The sequence below is a fragment of the Melanostigma gelatinosum genome (genome assembly GCF_949748355.1).
Source record: "Melanostigma gelatinosum genome assembly, chromosome: 3".
Classification (NCBI taxonomy): Eukaryota; Metazoa; Chordata; class Actinopteri; order Perciformes; family Zoarcidae; genus Melanostigma; species Melanostigma gelatinosum.
This window is the reverse complement of record NC_136636.1, coordinates 17930455-17956933: the sequence shown is the minus strand read 5'-3', so window position 1 is coordinate 17956933 and position 26479 is coordinate 17930455. Positions and strand designations below refer to the sequence as shown.

Sequence of the window (26479 nt, the reverse complement as noted above, 5' to 3'; positions counted from 1 at the left end):
TCCCTTTTATTGATCATCTCTCTCATCGGCTTCCCAACTCAACCTGCTATTTCTGTCCTTTTCTCATCATCATACTCATCTTTGTCCTCCTCGGCCCAGATTGTCTTTAGTGTCACCCGTTGTTACGCCGTGCATCTCCCGGTGACTAAGTGCTATAATAAAAACAGAAGAGAAAAAAGAGGCAGCCCAGATGGGTAAATTATTTTTTTGTCAACTACAGGCTAGTGTAGTGTTCATCATCAAATTCTCTAGCACACATTTATTAATAATGATCATGTGTTTTTTGGATCTCATTTTAATTGTTGCATAAATTACACATATTACACAGTTTTTTGGCAATTTAAAAGATAATTTTACAATTCAAGAAAGTCCCAGTTTGTCGTAGGTTTTTTCATAGTAGCATTTAGTTTTGTTTGAAACCGCTCAGTAATTGACATCCATCGTCTCATATTATACGTTACAAAACACTAGCTAGCTAGATTCAGCGAGAAAGACGTCTTTTGGATGTGTAGACCTTCTAATTATGTATTTTCACAGTCTTACACTTCTTCTTTTTTTTTTTGACTTGCAAAATTTTCTTTTAAATTGACAAACTTCATATGTGTAATTCATGGCACAAATCAAACGGGATCAAAAAATGATGTCTCGCCGTTAACTACTATTTTTTACTGAATTAAGCTCCCATGGTGGTCCACCGGATGTGGGGGATCTTCACCTCTCAAAAGGATGCAGGCAGCCAGTGAAGAGAGGAGAACACTGGAGTGACACTGTTAGCTCTGTAGGCACTTTCGCTGTTTTTTTGCACTGTTAGCGCTGTTCAACATGTATCAACATGTTGAGAGTTTAAGGCAATCGAAATGCTCCCAATCTCGGATCTTGCCCCTTTTAAATATTTGGTGATCAACAAGGCAATTAAATGAGCCAAAGTCCCACAGATTACAGAGTCTGGGGGAAATTAATCTTGATTCATCCCCTGGGACATTTACATGATTTAGTTTTATTAGTGTTCATTTAGCAGAGGCTAGTGGAATTAGGTATTCCCTCTCAAGAGGCCAAAATGTTCCCATTGACTGATTTATTTCAGCTATCCATCATGCTCAACATCTTTATTTATCTTCTATTGATTTTTATAAATGCACATTGATAAAGTTAACCAAATAATGTCTCACCCTACAAATAAAATCCACATTTAAAAGCCAATTTTTCAAAAGTAAAAAACGATGGTCAGATGTGTCTGGAGTCATTTCTCGCCTACATTTGTGTAATTCAAATACGGACACACAAAGGCGTGGTTTTTGTCAAAAGTGTATTTTAAGTATTTTATTTGCACTCTTGAAATTCAACAACAGCTATTTTTCTTCGGCATGAGATATATAATTCTCTGCTTTGTTATTGTGAGATTATTCCACATAAGTGAAAAACAACAATTTATTTATGAAGCCCATGCCTTCTAAACAGAAGTGAACACAGAATATTTAGCATCAATGTCTTGGGGCCAATAAGTATGCCAGAATACTAATTAGATGTCAGGCTTTTTTGAATTTCACTCGATTCAGCATTAGTGCCGTGTGCAGCGCAGTGACGAGCCCAGAGGAGTCTGCTCGTCCTGCGTCCGAGCGTGAAACCTAGCCGGGCTTTGACGGAGCTGCGGGATTTCTGAAACAACTTTGAACCAAGTGGAATGGTGAGTGTGTACTCTCACCATATTGACTGTGACGTTAGATATCATTCTGGGAGCATTTATTTCAACAAGTAACGTCAAGCTAAACGCTAACGTTAGCTGAGTGTTAGCATGCTAACGATTTTCTGTGGGCTCCAGTTTATATCTTTAACACGTGTTTGCATGTGCTGTGTTTTAAGCTAGCTGACGATAACGTTACGTTGTCTTTTCAAAATGGTGCTTGGTTAGGTTGCACAGGAGTTATTAATTGCATTTATAGCAGTAACGTAGCTAGCTTCTCAAGGCACGAGGTCATTAGTTGGTTATTAGCAGAGGCTGGGTAACGTTTTGCAGTGGAGTTAATGTAACTGGGTTGTTGAATTTAATGTTGAGCTAATAGTTTTCTTGTTCTTGTTTTTACAGGTTCTTGTGAATAATGCAGTGGCAGTGCAAATACTGTGAGTTCATAAGACCTGCCAAACGCTATGTGCCTTCTGTTTGGACTTGCATACGCACTGCATCTAAACTACCCCAAGTCTATGAAGCTCACATTCCAGTTCATCCAGCAGGTACTTCTCACGTTGGGCCACAGTGATCTAAAACCAAGGTTACAAACCTTAAAGAACCAGCTTGCAATGTAAATAATGTATGTCAAGTCTACTGTGCGAAGCCATGTCTGTGTTCGATTTTTCCATGGCTTCGGACAGGGTGACATGATAATGCTGACTGAAGGATGCTTCTGAAACAGAAGGCTCAGTGAAATCACCAAGCAGCCCTCAGACTCAGAAAGGTGTGACTTGAGCATGTCTAAGAGTATTTTGTTTTTTTGTTTTTATTAAGGAGAGTTGAAGAAGTAAGTCGTAGTATAAGTATCAGTAAAAGTGAAACGGCAATCCCTGTATGAATCCAGTTCAGAAATTATTCAAGGATTGCTGTGTGTTCAACCCAGTTCCTCTGTTTTTATCCTATCAAGTTAAGATTGTAGTTTAAATGTTATGTGAATATTCATTCACAGGGCAGTTACAGTCTAATGCTGCATTCCTTCTTGGAATTTTTTTCAGTGTTAAGTTACTACTTATTACATTGATCTACTAAGTTACAATACAATGTTTTGATAAAATAAAAGTCATTGGAACAATAAAATGTACTGTTGAATTTCTTTCCTTCTGTACAATTTTCTTGAAACAATGCATTCAATCTCAAAATCAAACAGTATAATTAATTTTATTAAATGTAAAGTCATTACTTAAATAAACTAATGGTCTTAAGGAGCAATACATAATGTTATATTAGTGATTTGTTTATATATGCTTATGTATGTTGAACTTAAAATAGTTATTTCATTAAACTTACACTGAAGAAAAAATTAGTCAAGTGAACTAATGCTTTTTAGTAAAGATTACTAATGTGGACTTAAATTTGTCTACTGCATTCATGAAGGTTCTATGTTAACACAACTAGATCTGTTTAGTTCCTCCATTTGTAAAAACTTAAATGGTTTGAGGCAATGGGTTTCCACGCGGGTTTCTAGTAAAGTCAACTAGTTCGGGCTAACAGTGTGTGTTTATGTAAATACGTGCATACGAGACAGAGCGAGAGACAGGTTAAGGCAGAATGGGAACCGGAAAGATGTGCGACACGTGTCTCCATCCTCCGACTGTGCACCATGGCACATTGACTGCCCGAGGGCCGCTGCACTCAGCCATGCAATGCACAAACACACACACACACGTTAACACAGTAAGCTATGAGAGAGTGACAGGATGAAAGAGGGAGAGAACGGACAGAGGAAATGGACATTGAGGTGTGGAGAAATGTCAAGTGAGGGAGTAAGATATGGCGGGGGAGGGGGGGGGCAGTGAATGAAAGTACGACACAGATACAGATGCTCAAATGGAGGAGCAAGAAAATCAGAGAAGAAAATACTTCCACTGTATGTGCTGCCGCTGTGTTAAGCTATTCCCTTGACTCATGTTTTATTTGTGCACAGTTGAGCCTTTAAGGTCTTATTTATAAAAGTATCCACCGAAATGCAATCTGGTGCCAATGCTACTCTAATCCTTAGATAATGTTTTGGTAAAGTTTGAGGACCTGTGCTGTCATCGCCTCTCTAGTATACATCGTATTTTCTAACCTCTTCTATGGCCACACACGCTGCTCTGTAACTTAATGTTAAGTATGATGTATGTGCACTCCGTGATCCCATGTGCCGATCCTAAAGCCCCCCAAAATCTCTTGAATCGTACACTATAAACCCTGAACTGAAGATTTTGGAGCTCTCTTTGTAATAATTCGACATAAACACATTTTTTAGAGGAAAGGAAGACAAACAACATCTCATTGACATTCTGTTCAGTCAGTGTGATACTTCTTTTGAACTCTTTCTCTCCACACACACACACACACACACACACATTCACACCCACACAACAGCAGTTTCCGGGTGATACACAAGATGCAATTAATACGTTGCAGTGAACCATAAGGAAGCAGAGGTCTTGCTATAGCCATGATGTGACAAGCCATTATGCAGAACAATGAAAGAAGGAAACCACATTAAGAGACTTTGTGTGTTCGGCAGGCACTGTGTGTGCGTTCGTGCAGAGCTGAACAACTCCAGTGAGTCTTTTGCTCTGGATCTTTGTCTCAAATTCTGATAAACAACAGACTGTGTGTTCTCACTGACTGTCTATTTTATTTAGCGGAGTGATCCCACAGTGTCCTTGCACAAAGGAGCAGGAGGACCGTGGGTTGTTTTTGATCTTTCCATATGGCAAGAGTTCCTGCAGGATGTGACTCATCAAGACTGAAATGATTTAGTTTTGTCAGCATAAAAAACAATCGTTCTTTTTTTAAGTGAAATTGACATATTTTGTAGTTCGTATGCTTTTCCCCCTTTGATATTCTCCATTATTAGTGTGAACTAACAAGCCTTAAGGCAAGGCAAGGCAAGTTTATTTGTATAGCACATTTCAACAACAAGGTAATTCAAAGTGCTTCACATAAAACCATTAAAAGCATCAAAACATAAGGCAAAAGAAAAGGAGATTTAAAAACAATTAAAGAAATTAAGCATGCCTTAAAGCAATAATTTGACATTTTGGGAAATACCCTCATTCACTTTCCTGCATAGAGATTGATGAGCAGATCAAAAACACTCATGTATCTCATGTGCTGGAGTCAGCAGCTGGTTAGCCTAGCTTAGCATAAAGACCAGAAACAGGGGGAAACAGCTAGCCTGGCCATCTTAAGGCAACACAATCCACCTCTAAACTAACTAACTAGTACGTTACATCTTATTTGTTTAATTCGCACAAAAAACGATGTGTAAGATTTAAAAGTCTGCGCTTGTTGGTAACCTGGTAAACACAGTGACAAGACGCCTTTTCTCATCTGCCACCTCATCGGTTAAGTTTAAACAGCTGAAGTTACTTACTTAAGGCTAGTGAACGATTGTAGTCATGGTTGAAACAAACCAACTTTAACTGCTGTTTGTAGATGTGATGCAAACCGCAGCCTCTGCTGTCAAAGTCAGATTTCATATATTTGCATGACTACAAGAAGTCAGCTGTCAGGTGTTTTCATGGTTAGGACTGCCTCTTTGCACGGGGAGGGTACAAACTGCCACTTTCTTCTCTGATATACTTCTTTTCACCTGTAGTTATATCATGAATGGCGGTTTATGCCCTCATACCACTCTGCACACAGTTACTCCTTCAGCGACAGGTCTTCACACCCACAAACACTGCCAGTTGCATTCAATAGACCCAGATTAATGGTGCAGACTATTGTACACACACAACCCAGCGCATTTATCATGACTCAAAGTGTTCTCTGAGCTCCGCTGCTGCAGGTTAGCTTGTTGAATATGAACATACGCCTCCTTATAATGTCCAATGTACGTGCCTCCATTGTTTGTATGTGTGTGCTCATGTGTGTGTGAGCACAATATTTTTAATTATCTTGCAGTGATTAATGGTAACTTGCAGCTCAGGTTTAATCTCTATTAACCCCAACACAAGCCACTTCCACCGCTCACTGGTTTAACAGACTAAACTGATAAATCCATTAGTTTGTGTAAGAGAGCTCTTCCAAGTGTTCTTTTCATCCCTTCCTCTCACTGTTTACACCTTTTCTTGTCATCTTTGTCCTCCACCCTCTCTATTTCTCATGAAGAGAGTTTGAAACTCAAATAACCAGTGAAAGGAAACAGAATAGTCTTTTCAGTTACTTAATCAAGAACTTGGAGGCTATAAGCAATAAAGCTTGGTTAGATATGGATCCAACATTATACAGTAGGAATAGCTGTAGAAGCTGTTTTAAAATTGTTATTTCTAAAAGCATCTGTTACACACAGATGAACTGCGATGCATTCATCATCACAGACACTAAGACTTCTCTTAACCTCCATGAAGGTAGGATGTACTGCAGGACTCATATTAGACTGCAATAGTTGTAGCTAGGTGTACGAAATAAACTGCATGTATATGCTGTTATTTCAGATTATTATTTCAGATTCATTCGAGATCTCTCTGGGAACTGTTTAAAATCTGTTTGTTGCTTCAGACATTTGCAGACATAGATAAGATCTGAACTAAATTAATATCCCAGAGATCTGTATTTTTTGGTTGGGATTTAGGAATGGATTAGTGACATTCAGTAATAATAACTGATTTAGATGAAAGACCGCTGCTCCACTTCCATTCATGTGCATTACATGTCTGAACTGGATCAGGAGGTGTTCTCTGCAGAAGGGAGACGCATTAACACATGGATTACAGATTCTTTCAAAATATTTTTTCCTATCAGTTTAGACAGGATTATCGTGCCATCATGAGTTGGATGAGGTATCTGTAGCCTCAAGGAATAATCGCCTCAGTGCATTTTATCCTGGCACACACAGGACCGACTGCTTAGCCATGCAAATTGCTATTGGGAGACAGTACCTGAGCTCCATCCAGCAGATTTATACTGCAGACAAAACTGTGCACAATGATTACAGTGCAACACGGCGCTAACAGTAGCCAAGGGTGTATTTTGTTTTAGGTCGTATTTTCAAGGTACTAAAGTAACAACTTCTTTTTTCGGGACTGCTCTGATGATAATATGGTTATTTTAAATAGCAGGGCTCTTACATCACTTTCATATGAGCTACACAATGCCAATGTAAACCTCTATGGAGCCAAGTAGCACCAGCACTTATTAATCCCAGTCCCAACAGCACTGCAGCCACATTCACTATTATTATACCAATGTGTCAGTGTTTGATTGGAATATGGATATCGTGACCTAGAGTATATAACATAATCATTTTAAGGGGTTTATTGGTACAAAGGAGCTTTATTTAACATTTAATAGCAGTAATATAGCAGTAAAGAACAATATATAGTAGAGTGATGTCTCCCTGAGCAGAGAATGAAGTGGCTCTCCCTTCATCTGTGTTTTTCTCCGAGCTCCTCCTTGCTTTGATTACATAGCTGGCTGGCCTGCCGACGCACTTTTAGTGCATGTTAGTGCATGCGAGCGTGCCCCACTGGTTAGCTCACAGCCACTGGTCAGCACTGCTCTCATTCAGCGGTTACAGCTGATAACGCCATCCTGACAGACGGCTTCTTCGCGTAATCATAAGACCCACCCTCCGGGTTCCCCTCAGGTAAACATTGAAAAACGTTTGAGAGAAAAGGTTATTCTGGTTATTTAGCCTCCAGCTGATTCATGTCAACGGCCTTCCTGCTTTGCCAATACTCACTATGCTTATACATAGACACTTTTTAATTAAACTTCAGAATTAATTTGAGCATAAATTGTCATGCTAATGTATGCCTACTTTAAACGCTTGTTTCCTACGCGACATCCATATTAAAAGCCCATCCCTCTTCGGTGTGAATAAACAGTTAACAATTAGCAGGTTAGCTTAAGGCCTGGCTTACTGCCAATATCCAGGAACGACAAAGGATTGATGGTGTTCTGTGCAACGGAGAAGTAAATTGCCAAACGCTTTTATCACTATATTTTACCAGTATATCAATATATTTGACTTTGCAGCATCATTTTGGACTCGGTAGCAAAGGATGTTTGAGAGTTTTTGTTGCGTTTGTTTTGGTAGTTGTGATTCTGTCTGTGTCAGAGAACAGGGTAACAAGGGTAATAACTTCAAGTTGCAACATCAGAGACACAGTGGGCATCATTTTTGTGCAGGTTAAAAGCCGGCGATTCAAATGAACGAACAATAACTTCTCATTTTGGCTGTTCTGTCTGGTTTGGTGACTTTGCTCTGTAGCTGCGAACAAACTCACCTGTGCCAGGTTAGGTGTGATTCAGCTGGACATGTGTTTACGTAGATCCCCTGATGCAGTGCGCTTTTGGTGCCCATTTTAATGTGAAATTGTGCTTTCCACTGCATCAGATCCACCTGTTTTAAAAGCACATTAAGCCATTTACATGGCAGATTTCAATGCACACACTGGTCTTCCGAAAATCAGATAAATCAGTTTCATCTATATGTTTAAATGCATGTGAATCTACGTGTTTAATGTGATTGAGGAGTGGACTGATTCAGTGTACACACATCTAATTTATAAAAGCGAAATCGTCCGTTATTGGAGGCACATTTGGAGCGCTGTATATTTGTGCTTTGGGACTTTCCTCTTTCTTGACACAAACAGTTTTCTTTGAGGCAAAGCCAACTGGACTCCCCACACGGCCCATTAGGAAAATATCTGCTGCTTCTAATCATCCGGCATTGTTGGTGCCTGTCTCAGCTCCACTTGCTGATGATGTATTCCTCCTATGATCAATGTGAAGTATTCATCTTGCTCCAGCCACTTCTTCAGATTGCACCATACTGTGCCACCGCCATCAGCAAAATGGAAACAGATATAATGCATGGACATTTCCACAAGAATAGAGCCCGATATGTTCCTTATTCTCCTGAGCCACATGGTCACTCTCATTTGGCGTCCACCAGTTCCCGATGGAAATTTGTGTCTCTTTAACTTTAAATACACCTCTGACACCTCGACTGCAAATTATAGTAAAACATTAAAGTCACACAGCAGAATCATCTCTGACCCAGATTGCTGCTATTTTGTGTGCCTTTTAGTGTCTGAGTGCATGTGTACTTGTCAGATCATTGCAAAAAGCACTTTCTGTAATGCTTTGAATGGAGTAATGGCTACCGCTGTAAATGCATCATTTACTGTTTGTCTATTCTGTGTTTGCCTTTTCATCCAGCTGGACGTTGTAACCTGAAACTTTGTGTTGGTGAATCTTCCTCTTATTCAAAGTGCCAATAGGTGGATTAGCAGTTCCCGTTTCCTCTCTCTGTCTCTATCTCCCTCTAAAATTAAACACAATGTTCCCAGCGTTGTCACGACAAATGGTCGACGGTGTGTGTTTTTACAGTGCAGCCAATCAAACTCATGTTGTAATAACAAAGAAGTCTCCCATTTCTGTCACGCCGCGAGCAACCACAATCTGGTTTCAGGTCGCCCACGGCTTGGATTTGCTGTGACTGCCTCACGGTTTGAGTGAGCAACAGCTTAATACAGTTGTGATACAGCTGTGGAAAAGTGAGCAGAAAACACTGAGGATGACATCAATGAGAGGAAATTACAAACAGTTCTATGGACTACATGCATTTTCCCCTAAAGGTTCCCCACGCATAGGAGGCTGTTGTAACCTCCGCCGCCATTCATGAAAACTACATTGAACGGCTAAATGTGGATCATAAATTGTAAAAGAATCGGGTATTAGGGTAATCGGGGATTAGGGATTATAACTTTGATTGGTCAATCAACCCAATTTGCTAATTTACACCTCATGTTATCCCGCTCTGCAGACAATTTCACTTTGATTTTGCAAGATTTTTCCATTAAAACTGAAGCCCCCCCCCACCCTCCCACAAATGAAACAGAATGGTATCTAGTTTGTGGTGCTCAAAGCGTACACAAATTTGAAGAACTCACCAGCAACATTTCTGGCCTGAAAGACTGTCCTGATGAATGTGGAATGAAGAACCCTTTTCTTTGAGAATTATTTTCATCTTTCTGTGCAGAGCGAGATGCCTCAGTGCTCCCGCTGCACCGCCTGAGCTCCCCCTGAGAGGGCCTGCTTAATATTATCATTCAACTGAGAATGAGACCTGAACAGAGACATTGACTCTGAACTTGTTGCCAAGAGACAAACTCAAGTGCTGCTTCACTGACACCATTTTGTGGCTGATTTCCACCTCACTCAACCTTGAACTAGTCCTTTTAGCTGTATTTTTGTGCAGATTTTAAATAGTTTGTGATCGCTGTCCAGACGGACAGAGGTAAAAAAAAAGAAGAAAAGAAGCAATAGCTAGATGGACATCTGGATAAAGTGCACATGAAGTCTCATTTGTGCCAAGCCTGGACAGCGTTGTCTGCAATAATTCATCTTCTCTCCATCTTGCTGCAGACAGACAATCCGTCTTTACCCACCATCAAACCAGGACGAGCCCTCGCCTCAGTCTCACTTCACTGAGAGATAAATCTGACTTTCAAGACTGGTCATCTTATCTCAGATAAGACCAGGCCAGTCCTCGTCTCCTCAGCTCTGTATCCATCTCAGCCGTTCAGTCAATGAATAAAACATTGAGAGGAGTGGAAATCTCTCATGCTGAGAACACTCTTAATCTTAAAACCCACAGTGACTGCAGGGCGTGTCTCCTGGCAGTGCATTACTTGTGTAAAGAAAGTGTAAATCCAAGACAGACTTGGATTTTGGTTCAGCCGGTGAAATGTGTGACCTGTTGAAGTCAAGCTTTCTGAAGTTGAGCATATCCTGCTGTGCATGAACATTTCTGTCAAATCCTTTGTGTTATTGTTTTTCTGATGTTAAAAACACACATCAGGCACACATCACCAGAGCCTCTGGCGTAACTCACAGTAACTTTGGAAATGACACAAATAATAATCATGTTTTCTTGCAATTGACACATATGTAGTACTTACAGCAGAAATTAAACATTGTAAACTCCTGGCAGATAAAATAAATGAGCTTTGAAAGGCAGAGATGTCGACACCTTTCACACAAGCTATTTTTGAGTCACACTGGTATAAATTCGACAACTCTCACATTCATGGTTTCCAGATGATGAATCCTGATGACTTTGATGATCCCTTGATTTTTCCTGTAGCGTCTCCTTGAGGTTATTGTTTTGAGTGAAATATCTCACCTCCAACTATTGGATGGATTGCCACACACACACATTCATGTTCCCCTCAGGATGAATTGTAATAACTTTTTTCATCAGCTGTCATCAGGACATTTTGATCCGTCCAACACTTTGGTTTCTGACCAAACACCAAACCAATTACATTCCCATCTGCCTCAGTTTACTGCTGCTTATCAAATGCTAGCACGCTAACACACTAAACTAAGATGGTGAACATGGTAGATATTATATCTGCATAACATTAGCATGTTAGCATACCAATGTTAGCATTTAGCTCAACTGACTGTTGGATAGATAAAATAAAGACTTTGAAATAAAAACCCCACCTTAGTCTCTTAGAAATTATAATGAACATATTTGCTGACATTTCTGACTTTTATGGAGCTTAAATATCCAGCAGAAATTCGGTGTCCAGTATTTCTGACTTAATTAAAGATGAGGAGAGATGCTGGCCGACTCAGAAATACAACTAACATAATCAGATCACAGTCACAGAGGCTTTTCTGACACAGCCAACAATTTGCAGTAATGAGGATGTTGGTTTTCTTCTGCCTGGAGAACCTTATTATGAATCAATCATGCCCACTATTTGCCTGCAATTGTTTGGCTCTGTCACTCTCGCTAATTAGTGAACGGAAAACCAAATACCATTGCATTGAGTCTGCATGAAAACAAGACTGGCTAATTGGCCGTACTCGCACTGTTGGGAGTGAGGATGACAGAATATTGACATTGGGGCACCAAAGCAGTGTATCGATAATAGTCATCTTAAATCCATTCCTAGAAAATCTTTGCTGTCTTGTGTGTACATTTTGGCTTTTTATAAACACATCAATTAATAATTCCGAATTTCCATCCCTACTCTCGGTGGAGTGCTCAGTTTGTCGATTTCTGTGCTCTCATGTTCACTTGCATGTTAATATTAATGCCTGAAAGCCACAATGGACTGACACTGCTGATCAATGCCGCAATCCCTCCTCAGCTAGCCTCCCAAATGTTGTGAACAAAATACAAACTGATCTCAAATTCAGCACATGCATTGGCGTTTTTTTTTACGGCTGAAATGTCTTCACTGGAATTTAAATTAAAGATTGTTTCTGTGCCAGCTGACTAGTTTTGCCAGTTTAAAATGTAATGACATTAATTTGCCGTGACATGCTGCTGCTTTCAGCTGCCATTCAAAAGATGACCGTGGAACTGGTAAATGCAACTCTTGTTGGAAAATGTGCCTTGTTTTCAGTAAAAGTATTGCAATACCAAAACCCAAATTGTACTTAAGTACATGTAAAAGTAAATCAAGCATTTAAAGTGAAATGTAGTTAATGTATCAAAAGTAAAATAATCAGTGTGTGTGAGCAGTATTTCACACTTCATATACTAGTAGGTACAACCTGTAACAATGCATCGTAGTTATTAAATGGATATATTCAATATGTGCAGCCTTCATCTGAAAAGAAATTAGAAAACTGTAAAATATATTTAATGAGGTAAAAAGTACAGTATTTTAGTATAAAGTAGCATAAGATGGAACTGCTAACGGAAAGGTACTTAATTACTTCCCAACACTGAAAAGGCAAAAATGTTGCCCATTATTGTAAATGCAGTTTTAGCTCTAGCAATAACTAAAAGAAAAGATAAAAACAACATTTTACCTGCAGATTGACTTTAACGAAACTACTGGTAATTTCTTTCTCAGCCAAAAATGTCCTGTAAGTGAATGTGTATAGAATGCAGGAGGTGACTACATCGACGCTGATTGGTTGTAGAGAGACGGTACAAGAGAGAGGCGAAGAAAGCTGCAGCATGAAGTAAAAACAAAGCTCTCGGATTACACGGACAAGATAAAATAGACTCCTGCGTGCTTTCCAAGGACAAGAAGCACAATACCAACGCTGGCATAATCACTCACACACACTCTCACAGTTCAGTAACACGTTTCTGTGTATCTGTAGGCCAGATTCAGTGCACTGCTGTTGGTTTCAAGATGTTTTATAGACGAGCCTTTTTCAGTGATGCTGATGTGCTGTCAGTGGAGGCTCTAACGCCCACACAGACCCACACACACACACAAACTTCTAAGCATGCATGTGTGTCTACATCAGAGCACAGCCTGCCCTGTAGGTCATCCTTTATCACAGTAATGTAATAACCTCACACAAACAAACCCCAGACACACACACACACACACACACGCTTGCATCTCTAAGACTCATTTGTTTAATGATGCAGGAAATCTGGGGAGAATTGTACAACCAGAAACTTTATGTTATGAAAGTGTATTTTTGTTTAGTAATGTTCAAGTGTAAAAGCAAGACATTTCTTCAAGCTAAAATGTATAAATATGTAAAAAAATCAAATGTGCTCAGTTGGCTTTCTGATTGTAGAAGATGACCAACTTGTGACCCCTTTTCGCCACAATTTACATTGAAGTGACATTCTCACACACACACACACGCACACACACACACACACTCACACACAGACACAGATGCAGTCTAAGGAGGAGAAGGGAGGATCATGACAGGAGGTGTTACAGCCTCCTGTGCTGCAGCTGAATAATTCAAGCTATTCACCTCAGTGCAGAATACGTGAACAAACACTGAATTTAAGCGTTGTATGCTCTGCTCATGTTCAGACAGCGCAGCCAATCAGAGCCCCGGGTCTTCTTGCTGATTTGTTTCCCTTCACACGTAATGTGCACCGAGGAACACTCAATAACTCGCAGACACTGAAGGACAAATGTCAGACACCAATTCTCTACTTGTTTTGTTTGAGCATGTTTGCAAGTCCGAGCGATTTACTGCGGTTCTCTTAACTACGACTGTGTCATCAGGCTTGTCTCGACACATGGAAACATGCATTATGAACAGTAGGGTGAAACGTAAATAAGCCTGCCATGTAGTGAAAAAAAAGACTCCGTTGAATTCTATCTGTGTAGTTTTGTTCCTGTTTACTGTTACAACCTTAACAGCATCTTAACAGTGTTGATGTCACGAGTGTTTAAATAGTGAAGAGGCAGAGTGAGCAGGTGAGAGTGATGAGGTGAGTGCACCTGGCAGGTGCACTGAATGAACTAATTAGGTGAGTGAAAGGTGGATAGAAGTGACAGAGCTGTGACAGCTGGTAAAGGTTTGGGGACATTTTATTAAATAGATATACTGCTGTGTAGCATAATCTATAATAATGCTGCTGTGCTTTATTCCTTCATTTCTTAAATCTTGCCTTTTGATTCTTCTCATATTGATAGACAACTATGTCAACATGCTGTTACCAGAGTCTGATCAATCAATCATTTACAGCGCCTTTCGTCCAAAGTGGAACACAGAGGACACGATCAGACAAAAGTAAGACAGTACAAGTGTTGACCGAGAAAATAGTTTAAAGAAATGTGATTCATCAACTTGAGACCAATGCATGTGGGACAATAAAATGATAAAATGTAATTAAACAGAATTAAAAGCTATAACAGAAGTAGTAGTAATACAGCATGAAGTATTGGTGTGATGTGGTTTTTAAAACACCATAACAACCTGCCTTTGTTGATCAATCTTTAAAATGATGCACTGAGAGGGAAAGAGGGGATTGACTCCAGCTTTGATCGGAGAGAGAAAAAGTAGAACAATAGCAAAGAAGTGCGAGACAGAGAGAGAGACCGGGAAAGTCAACTGTCATAATGTGATATGTATCATGCTTTAATGTGCAGCAGACTCAGTCAGGCCCTGACTATGGTGTCTATTCTTGTCGGCTGTGACTCACCATATGATACAGGTACATGTAGAACACAGCTTTGGGAGGATTTCCTGACCGTTTGATGACATCTTTAGCACAAAAGCATGTGTATTTAAGAGGATTTATGTTCTTGTAGAGTCTTTGGGAACAGAGGAAGGAGTGGAACCAAATTAGCGTAAATCATTGCGCAAACATGATGATTTGCTGAGTTAATTTATTTGCTAAAACTTCATCAATAATGTAATATCTTCATAATTATGCAGAAAGGGTTACCACACAATAAGTCCACACTACAGTTATTGTACATTATCTGTTTTGTATTCAATTTATTATATCATAATTTGCAATTATTTTAGTTTTTCTCTCTCTCTCTCTCTCTCTCTCGCTCTCTCTCTGACATTTTCCTTTCTGCGTCTCTTTCTTTTTGTCATTACCATGCATTGATTTGAAAGACTTAATTGTACCGGACTATGTGGCTGTCTCTCAGACTCTTGGACTCCACAGATCAATACTGAAAATGTGATCACATCAAATGACCCGGAGAAAAACAATGGAGTCAGTCAACCGAGCTCATCGGATGGATTTAGCTCAGCACAGAGCCGTTGGTTCTGTTGTTTTCAGTGGCAGCTTTGTTATTAACTCCTCAAACCTGCAGCTTTTACAGGCAAAACATAGAGATTTACTGAATCATTATCCCTAGATTACTATATGCATGTTAGGATTTCTTATCCTCAAAACTTCAACCACCTCCATTCCTTGGATGTGTCTCATGAATTAAAGAGATTTCAATTTGAATCTACAGTATATGTAATTATTTTCATTATTCTTTAGAGGGAATTGCACATAGAACATGTGACGTAGTCTTTTGTTTCTGGAGCATTACATAACATGCTTTAAGTGTTGTACCACATCTAACACAGTTACTATGACAAAACATGTGGGTGTCTTTCTCTGAGGATGTATCAACTCCTCGTTTAAGTAAATGTTTTTGCTTGATTTTCTTTTCTTTTTTTTGCCATAATGAAAGTTGCAAAAATCAAATTATAGTCAAGTGTTGACAACATTGAGTGTCTTCCTTATCAGATCATCGTGAATGAAGGAAACATTGCTGACTTGCAGTCCTTGAAGTTCACAAGTCTTATTATAAGATGCTAGTGGGTGCTAGAAATTGAATACACTCCAGGGGTGACCTGTCAGAGAAGATTTATTGCTTATAACGTCATAAAGTGAGGCATGCTGTGGCCTAACAGGGTCTATATGGTTTGAACATTTCTCTGCTACAGTCTGAATAGATCATACTCTGATCAAACAAGATAATAGTTTATAGGTAATAATAGATTATAGGTAACAGACTGTTGGATTCGCTGTTGTAAATTGTATTCAGTGTTTTGTATTCAGTAAATTCAATTCAATGTTCTGTGAAGCGCTGTGCTTTGCAGGTCAATGCAATCTACCTGAAATGTATGGTAAATCTGCAATAAACTGCATTTTTACATTAAGAATGGTGTTTAATAGATAATTCCTTTCACTTTTACTTTGACAACTTTATATGGTGATAACATGTCGGTTGTGATTACAGCTTGTTATGCTCCCCCCCCCCCCCAGTGGCCAAGCAAATTACAAAAAAGAAATGAAGTCGTAAAGCATGAATGCATTCTGCAGATGTTTGCTAAATTAAACTTTTGTCACCCCACAAAATGTAATATAAAGGTTGTTTTTTTGTCTTTGTTACTTACAAGCACGTGCGTCCCATAACCGACGTCTCTCAGGCATTCACTTGCTGCTCTGTTGCTAAGAGTCATACTTGCACGTGGTGTGTTTTGCATTGCGGCAGCTGCATTATGCTGCTTAATGGAATTTAATAAGGCAGGCTACATCAGCAGCCTCACGATAATGGTCCATTACTGCGCTCGCCTGACATCCCATGTTGTTGTGTACTGTTTTGCATTGTGCACTGCAGATACTGAACGATGAGCCTCTTTTGACCCGTTCAGTGGCAACGAGATGAGAGACTTTAAAATATATTGCCGAAAACAAACCGCAACCTAACTTTTCAATTAAAGCTGCGGAGAATAATAGCATTTTTCAGTCAGAGGGATGATGTGTTTTGGTGTGTGCTGTTCGTTTTTAATCACAATGATTGGGCTTCATCATTGCAGAAACATTGCAGTGTGTTCCAGCAGCTGCCCGTTCTGAAATAAACACACACACAGACGTTGATGGAATTTCACCTTTCAGCGGGACAGAAGAAGGACATATATCCGTTATGTTATGGTCACCAATTTTGCTGGCGTGGCTATTGATGGTGGAAGTTGGGGCATCATGCCCGCGGAGTGTTTCTCTCACAGATGGTTCGGTCCTAATGAACCAGACACGAGCCAGATGCCTCCGTGCTGCACTACACAAGGGCCTGTGTGGTGATACGGAAGGAATCTCGCATACATTTTTAATTGATGACAGAGACAGGCACCATGAGGCCACATGGAATTTGATTTAACGTCGTCTTATGGAGCATAAACTGGTGTATAAAATGGCATACTGTTTGGAGGGGATACATGATTTTAATGGAGGATTCAAGGAGGGTTCAGGGACCCGTTGAAGAACATTTCACAAACTATTCTACAATGTAGCCGGTACATGAACAAAAAACGTAAAGACAAGTAAAGGGAAAAAAGATTCTTGACGATCAGACGCTGTAAAGTTGTCACTGTTTTTACTTCAAAACACATACAGAACTTCAAAAACATATAACCTCTTTCCTGTGCATGCTCTTGGTTCTTGCTTTACTAAGCTTCAGTGTATGGGATGGTGATGGACGCATTGCAAACCATCTGTGATCATTACAGTGTTGTGTAAAATGAGGCGTCCTGAGCGTTTTGTGTGTTGGCTGGCAGCCTGTGCCTCTCTGCTTGACTCATTCTCCCTGTCGGTCTGTCTTTGTTTCTGCTCTCCATCTGCCTGCTCGTGTGTGTGTGTGTGTGTGTGTGTGTGTGTGTGTGTGTGTGTGTGTGTGTGTGTGTGTGTGTGTGTGTGTGTGTGTGTGTGTGTGTGTGTGTGTGTGTGTGTGTGTGTGTGTGTGTGTGTGTGTGTGTGTGTGTGTGTGTGTGTGTGTGTGTGTGCTTGTGCTTGTGCTTGTAATCCATTTCTATATCACTCATGAGCAAGTGGCAGCCAATATATTAATAAGTCAAGATCAGACATCCGTTATTGGATACATTCATCATTCAAATGGCAAGATGACACTTCATATTGCAGCGGGATTCTACTCTGAATTTAATGTTACCAGCCTTTGAGATGACATTAACTGCAGTTTTGGTTTGGCCAAACTGATCAGCACCAGTTCAAAAAGCTCATTAGAATAAACGTTTTTCCATAGCTGAGAAAGTTTGGCCATTAAATGTGCAAAAGGAGGCGTCCATTTTCTCCCTCTCATTTGTTCCACAGGGAGCGTTGTGTCCAGTAGAGGGCAGCATAGAGTGTACAACAGCAAACTGAATGCCTTCTCTTCTCTTCCAGGGCCAAAGTGTTTCGGGGAAAGAAGGTCCTTGGAGACTATGACATCAGAGTTGAGCAGGTATGGTATTGATTTTATAGACCTATGATGCTGTAGGATAATTTATTTAAGGTTGAGGGGGAGCTGAACAGGGATGAAAGTGAACTGACACCATATTTACGTTTGATATGGAAATATATTTCAACTGACAAGCTGAGACACTGGTGCACGAATAGATTTTTAATTTCACTCCAGAAGAGTGAATAGCGTGCGGCCTTGCTCTATGGTAGTAATAGGAGGTCACAGGTTTAGCAAAGTGTCTCTGCATGTGGTGGTTGTGTCAATGGTTCTACCACTTTAGTCGAGAATGAAACGTCCCAACATCTATTGGGCGGATTCCCATTCAATTTAGAACATATGTTCATGGTCTCCAGAGGATGAATCCTGTGGACTTCAGTGAACTCCTTGTATCTTTAAGTTATTCAGTGAAATATCTCAACATCTGCCAGATAGGATGGCAGAAAGTTATTACAGACATTCATGGTCCCCAGAGGATGAATCCTGATGACTCAAGTGAAATCCTGACGTTTCTTCAAACTCCAGCATTAGATTTACATTTATCGTTTTGATTGAAATATCTTTCAACTTCTGGATGAATTGTCATAAAATGTGCTGCAGATATTATCGGCCTCTAGAGGCTAAAGTTGAGTTAAAACTTTAACTTTTTGCCGAAAGTTTGTTTCCTAGCGTCATCATCAAGTCAACATTTGCTTCATACTTTGGTTTATGGACAAATACCAGCATTGTGTACTGTATATTTGTATGTTTTATTGATGTGTTGTGTTATGTGTATTGTATGTGCTGTACTCGGAGAAGCTAAAGACAAATGTACTGTGGTGGACGATAAAGTCAATCTTTCAATCAGTTTATCTGAATTGATGATGTTCCCATCAGTCTCAGGTGTACTTTGTTTCAGACTAATTAGCAAATGTCAGCATGCTAACAGCTCCTGGTAATATTACCTTCTGAGCATCAACATGCTAGCATTGTCGGTGTGAGCATATTAGCATGCTAATACTAGCATTTAGCTCAAAGCACACGAGAGCCGCCACCATGGCTGTAGACTTCTATTGTAGTCTTGTAATCAACACAAATATTTGCAAAAAATATAATATCATCCAGAAATCTGTTACAGTGGTTTGCAACCCAGGCTGCGCCGACACTTTGCACTTGTCATCCACAGCACAAAATACTTTTGTGACGTGTGTGTTTATGCGTTTAAAAAAGTATAACCACACTTTTAAAACCACCAGTACTTATGTGAAATTACACCAGTTGCCGTTGTTACGGTACACACTTCAGTTATTTTAGATATCATACACTAACAGTATGTGACATTTTGGTTTCATATTGGTTAAACCACCCTTGACAGCAAACCATTTCGATTTTGCAATACTTGGTTACTGCAGCTGAGATGAATACTCTTGGGTTGCACGCCATACAGTTTCACTCCTAATAGATGTTGACAGTGAAGTTAGTACCTCAAGCCTGACCACAGAAACACAAATACACACGAGGAGACAGGAGGCGACAGCTTTGAGTCACAGAGAACTCCTCACTATGTGTGCAACCACACCAAAAAGCAAGCACACGTGCATTCTTTTGCAAGAATAACTGATGCATACAATAATATACATGTGTTTGTATCCCAATAGGTATGAAAATAACTGTACTTATGGATTAGAGTTAAAATACCACAACTTTCTTTCTTGCACAATGACCTTAACTCATCTGATATTCTTCTTCTTCACTAACTTCGTACTAACTTCACTGTCAACATCTATTAGGAGTGAAACTGTATGGCGTGCAACCCAAGAGTATTCATCTCAGCTGCAGTAACCAAGTATTGCAAAATCGAAATGGTTTGCTGTCAAGGGTGGTTTAACCAATATGAAACCAAAATGTCACATACTGTTAGTGTATGATATCTAAAATAACTGAAGTGTGTACCGTAACAACGGCAACTGGTGTAATTTCACATAAGTACTGGTGGTTTTAAAAGTGTGGTTATACTTTTTTAAACGCATAAACACACACGTCACAAAAGTATTTTGTGCTGTTCCTCATGTTGGCGGCGCGAGCAGTCGCAGCGGCCACTCGCGGTCCCGGAAAAACAGTGTTTTCGTCTTTTTCGTCTTTTTCGTCTAGTTTGTCTAGTCTGCCGCTGTGTTCGTCATGCCCGACGGACTTATATCGCAAAACACAACAATACAGCCGTGAGTTTCTTCTTGGAAAAAGTACAACTTTCTTCAACTTGGAAGCCAAACTCTCCGTGGATCTTAGCAGCCTGGGACTTCTCTGCTCCCCCCATTGTGTCAACCCCCACCCGGTAAGGAGACAGCGCAAGCGGTGCGAAAGGAAGCAAAAGCGGGGAAAGCGTGGAGGTATCCGGGCTAGGCTAGCGGCTAGCCCACACAAGCCGGCAATTCCAACATTACTCATGGCAAATGTCCGTTCACTGGACAACAAGATGGACAATATACGGCTACTCAGAACCAAGCGTGAGGTGAGGGACTGCTGTGTTTACGTGTTCACGGAAACATGGCTCCACCACAACATCCCGGACTCCGCTATTCAACTGGACAAGCTAACATGCTACCGAGCAGACAGAGACATAGTTAGCGTGGGAAAGTCCCGCGGCGGCGGTGTGTGTGTTTACATCAGTGATGCTTGGTGTCGAGACGCTATTGTTGTTAACCAACACTGTTCCCCGCTGGTGGAGTTTATGGTTTTAAAGTGCCGTCCTTTTTACCTGCCGAGGGAGTTTTCAGCCATTCTACTGGTGGCTGTTTATATACCTCCGAGCCCCAACAACAAGGACAGAGAGGAGGCACTCAGTGAACTTTACAGAGCCATCAGTGAGCAACAGACAGCACACCCAGACGGCATTCTCATCGTTGCTGGAGACTTCAACCATGCTAACCTAAAAACTGTTCTGCCTAAAATATACCAGCATGTTGATTTTCCAACCAGGGAAAACAACAAATTAGACCTAGTCTACACATCGATCAAGGGAGCGTACAAGGCGTCCCCCCTCCCCCACATTGGCCTCTCCGACCACCTCACTGTCTTGCTGAAACCGGCCTACAGAGCAAGGGTAAAGGTTACCAAACCGGTTTCAAAACAGGTACGGGTGTGGCCAGAGGACAGTACTGCTGCACTTCAGGACTGCTTTGGTACTACAGACTGGGACATGTTCAAGCAGGCAGCCACCTACAACCATCACATTAACATTCAAGAATACACAGAGACAGTCACAGGTTACATCACCAAGTGCATTGATGATGTAACTACCACCAGAGCCATCACCATCCGAGCCAACCAGAAGCCATGGCTGACAGGGGAGGTCCGCACACTGCTCAAGGCTCGCGACACCGCCTTCAGAGCTGGTGACCCAGCTGGGCTGGGAGCAGCCAGGGCTGACCTGTGCCGTGGCATCAGGAAAGCTAAACGACTGTACACCAGGAAAATCACAGGACATTTCAAAGACAGCAGGGACTCACGGAGCCTGTGGCAGGGCATTAGGACCATAACGGACTACAAACTACCGCCACAGACCTGTGACAGTCACACCTCCCTGCTTAACAACCTCAATGGCTTCTTTGCACGCTTCGAAGCACAGAACAACACACCTGCGCAGAAAACCACCCCCCCCACCGACGACCAGGCTCTGTGCCTGTCCCCAGCCAGTGTGAGGAGCACACTGCTGAGGATTAATACCCGCAAGGCTGCGGGACCTGACAACATTCCTGGTCGTGTGCTGAGGGACTGCGCAGAGGAGCTCACGGATGTCCTCACCGACATCTTTAACACCTCCCTGAGCCAGGCTGTTGTTCCCACGTGCTTCAAGGAAACCACCATCATTCCTGTGCCGAAGAAGTCATCTCCAGCCTGCTTCAACGACTACCGCCCCGTCGCATTGACTTCTACCATCATGAAGTGTTTCGAAAGGCTGGTCATGAAGCAGATCAAATCCACCCTTCCTCCCTCCCTGGACCCGTTTCAGTTTGCTTACCGAACTAAACGGTCCACAGAGGATGCAATCTCCTCCGCTCTACACCCAGCCCTCACACACCTGGACACTAAGAACTCCTACGTCAGAATGCTGTTCATAGATTTCAGCTCAGCATTCAATACAATCATCCCCCAGCAGCTTGTGTGTAAGCTTACAGACCTGGGCCTCAGCCCCTCTCTCTGCAACTGGTTGTTGGACTTCCTCACAGAGAGACCACAAGCTGTTCGGGTCAACAACAACACTTCGAACACACTAACACTGAGTACGGGGGCCCCCCAAGGTTGTGTGCTCAGCCCCCTTCTCTTCACCCTGCTGACCCATGACTGTAAACCCAACTACAGCTCCAACCACATCGTGAAGTTCGCTGACGACACTACCGTGGTAGGTCTCATCAGCCACAACGATGAGACTAACTACAGGAAGGAAGTGAACCAGCTGGTCCGTTGGTGCCAAAATAACAATCTCTTCCTCAATGTGGGGAAAACAAAGGAGATTGTTGTTGACTTCAGGAGAACCCACTCCCAACCCCCCCTCCCTCTGACCATCAATGGTGCTGCTGTGGAACAGGTGAGCAGCACCAAATTCCTCGGTGTGACAATCACAGATGACCTCACCTGGAACAGCAACACCACTGCACTGGCAAAGAAGGCCCAGCAACGCCTGTACTTCATCAGGAAGCTCAAGCGAGCAGGAGCCCCCCCCCCCCATCATGCTCTCATTCTACCGAGGCGCCACTGAGAGCATCCTCAGCAGCTGCATCACGCTGTGGTTCGGAAGCTGCACCGCCTCCAACCGCAAGAGCCTGCAGCGCATTGTGAACTCTGCCCAGAGGATCATCGGAGTCTCACTCCCTACACTACAGGACATTTACAACACCCGCCTCACCCGCAAAGCACTCGGCATTGCGGGTGACCCCACCCACCCCTCCAACAGCCTCTTCAGCCTCCTGCCTTCAGGGAGAAGGTTCCGCAGTCTCCGTTCAAGCTCTACCCGGCTGAGGAACAGCTTCTTCCACCAGGCGGTCAGGATGCTGAACTCTCTCCCTCCCTCTCTCCTCTCGCTCCCCCTCTCTCCCCCCCTGCCATCTCTCCCCTGACCTCTCTACCCTCCCCCTCACCCACCTTTCCCCACTGCCTCAAATGGAACATACCAGGACATCTACTCCCCCTCACACCCCTTCCCTCATCCAGCACCAGTCACTTTTTATCAGCACCAGTCACTTTTTATCAGCACCAGTCACTTTTTATTCTCTGCTGCTACTTGTAAATCCTTTATCTAGGCCCTTATGTTCTTAACTTTATTCTATTTTATTCTATTATATGTTATATGTTCATGTCTATATTACACTGTGGGACTGCGAGAAACGGCATTTCGAATTTTCTGTATGCATAACACATGTGGAAACTTTGACAATAAAGTGAACTTTGAACTTTGAACTTTGAACTTTGTATATTCTACAGCTATTTATTTAAAGCACTGGGAACCATTGCAGAATTGACACATAGTATTATGCAACATTTACCATTCATGTGTATTTCATCATTTCTACATCAAGACTTAATATGTCCAGCGAATGAAACTTGTGTCCTCTTTTCATCCTCGTAGGCTGAGTTCTCAGAGGTGAACCTCATCTCACATTCAAATGGAACCTGTAACGTGGACATGCAGGTCATCAGGAGCGGGACCAAAGTGGTCAGGTCAGCACCACGTACAGATACACCTTCACTCATCCCTTCTTCTGTCATCCTGAAAGGAACAAGCTGTGTTCATTTTGTCAAGTTTAGTCAAATCCTTCTTCCCAAACCCCAAATCCTAATTCCAAACCTGCATTTAGCTCTTAACGATTATCCTGACTTTGACAATACGATTAATCCCAAAATATAACCAATAAATACAAACGTAACTTAAATTGTTCTACTCTTAATTTAAAAAGACCTACAATCCCCAAATACAACCAAGAAATAAAAGCTGATCAATGCATCAATTAAAGCAGCAATATATGACGTTCATTTGTTCGGGTCGTTTGAGGTGAGGTTGTATGAGGTACTCGTTCACAGTCAGTGTATTATTACTTATACCTACGGGGAGCACGCCTCCGGCTTGGAGGAGCAGACAAGAGTGATCGCACAGGAGCAAAGCTAGACTGTATGTACTGGTGTGGACAGGGACGTCAGCAAAACTATATTCAGAATATATCCGCGGGTTTAATTTGCCACGAGACAGCCATTTCCAACAGGAAACTGAAGCTGTTGTACCCATCTGTGCTCTCGCCAAAGCCAACAGACTCCCGTTGAAGAAAACAGTCATTTTACCTCGCAGAACACGGGGGTTGCTGGCCTACTGCTGCCTAGATCGGTTACTTTGTTTGTGTTATTGTGTGTGGAGTCTGGCAGCAAAATACATTGTGCTGACCCACCTTCCGGTTCCTCCTCTGGTAAACACCGTTAGCTCTGTCAGCATAATTTGCAATAATTTGTATCGTTAGTGCTGTTAGCACTGTTAGCTATAACGTCGCCATGTTGGGAGGCAATCAAAATGTTCCCAATCTGGTATCTCGCACCCTTAAAGATGATCCAAATACTTTTTTTTGCAAGATCCGACAGAAGATCCTTGTTTACAGGAAGCTCTGATTAGGCTCTGTAAAGAGCAGAGGCGTATGACCGCAGTCTTTACCCAAAGACTGGCCCAGTACAAACATGGGAACGTGCCGTAGCCCAGACAATCACACAGACCCACTCACACACCACAAACCACACTGACACAGATACCAGTGTCCCTGTCGAAGACTGCCAGTGATTATGCAAGACTGTAACTCCCACTGCTCACCAACCAACAAAACCAACAGCAAATGAAGACAGCAGTCTGATTATTAGCCTCGCCGCCCTGTGTTTATGCTTTGCGAGGGATTAGTTCACACACAAACAGTGGCCATTGACTGAGATAGTGTGGATTCAGGGGAACCTTGATTCATGGCGAATGAATGTAGACAGACTGATTCACATTCACCTTTCCTGACAGTGTCATGTCCACAGAAGCATTATTCTTTTACAACATCTCAGCTCCTCGTAGACCTCCAGAGTTGTATCATGACGTCAGTCTCGCCCCAAACATGGACTGGCTGCGGAGAAAATGAATGTGTTTATAGCATAATTGTCCGTCTGTCTTGTTGTCTGCCTGCCTGAGTTGATTGCAGGTCAGATCAAAGCAGGGATTTTTTAACTGCTCTGTCTGTGTGTTGCTCAGTAACCCTCACCCCAAAGAAGATGTAATGTTTTCCAGATTTTTTTAACTGAGTGCAATTGAAGATCAAATATTGAGTTGAAACAATGTAAACAGTGCAAAATACAAAATGTTATTGTTAAAGTTGCAGTTGGATTCTGAACAGTCAGCAGATTTGTTGTAAAGGAGATGTTGTGTATCATCACAAAAACAAACAATTTAAAGTAATTTAAAAGATAAGTCTGTTGTTATTCTATTTTTTCCTCAAATCCCATGATGAAATCCAAACCAAATGTTTTAGGCTCTCTCTCGGCACGACCTTATCCTGTCTGTAGCTCTCAGCTCTCAGCCCATTTGTTCCCACAGAAAACATAAATCTAAAATTAGAAATGTAACAAATATACAGCATAGTGTAATTCTTTTAAAGGCTAAATCATTTCTTAAATCAGCTGAACCCTGTAGGTTTTTTCAAACATTACTCAAACAAGAGTATGCCAAACAAGAGAGGCCTTCATTGGCGATGATTTTCTTCTCATGCTAGTGAGTTTTTAGGCAGCAGGACGGCGTACGTGGGATCACGGTGTATTTGGCACAGAGGAGTTTGTATTAGCTTTGAGAATGCATCATCATCGACAGGCGCTATAATACTTCAATTTATGACCAAATACCTGCAAAAGTGATTGACATCAGCCTCAGTTGTACCTTCTGTTTAGTGCTAATTAGCTCACGTTAGCATGCTAGCATGTTAAAACTAAGATTGTGAACATAACACCTATTTATCAGCATTTTAGCAGGCTGATGTTAGCATTTAGCTAAAAGCGCCGATGTGTCTAAAGCCTTACAAAGCTACCAGCATGGCTGCAAACTCTTAGTCTTGTTTCATATTTCGTTGCATCAAAAATGCAATATGCATTTTAAAAAATCCAAGGTGAAAGCTCATTCGGATTTCCGTTGCCTTGCTGGCAACACCGATTCAGGGTCTTAAAATTGTGAGTGTTGACCATGTTGATCTTTACAGCCTACTGTCAGCAATGATGCGATTACAGTCAATTGCTGTGTCTCTTTTTCAGTTTCTTGAAGAGTCTGATTAGTATTCTCGGT

At 41.5% G+C, this 26479-nt stretch overlaps 1 protein-coding gene across 2 annotated transcripts in view; it reads left to right on the top strand.

The window, feature by feature from the left end:
- Window positions 1-26479, top strand: part of syn2b (synapsin IIb) — a gene marked incomplete at its 3' end in the record, with an annotated part of 67831 nt that overhangs the window by 15763 nt on the left and 25589 nt on the right. For both annotated transcript variants that reach the window (XM_079297070.1, XM_079297069.1), the window contains exons 2-3: window positions 18108-18165; window positions 23765-23856. In XM_079297070.1, coding sequence (XP_079153196.1) covers window positions 18108-18165; window positions 23765-23856 — 150 coding nt within the window. The remainder of the gene's footprint in view (window positions 1-18107; window positions 18166-23764; window positions 23857-26479) is intronic.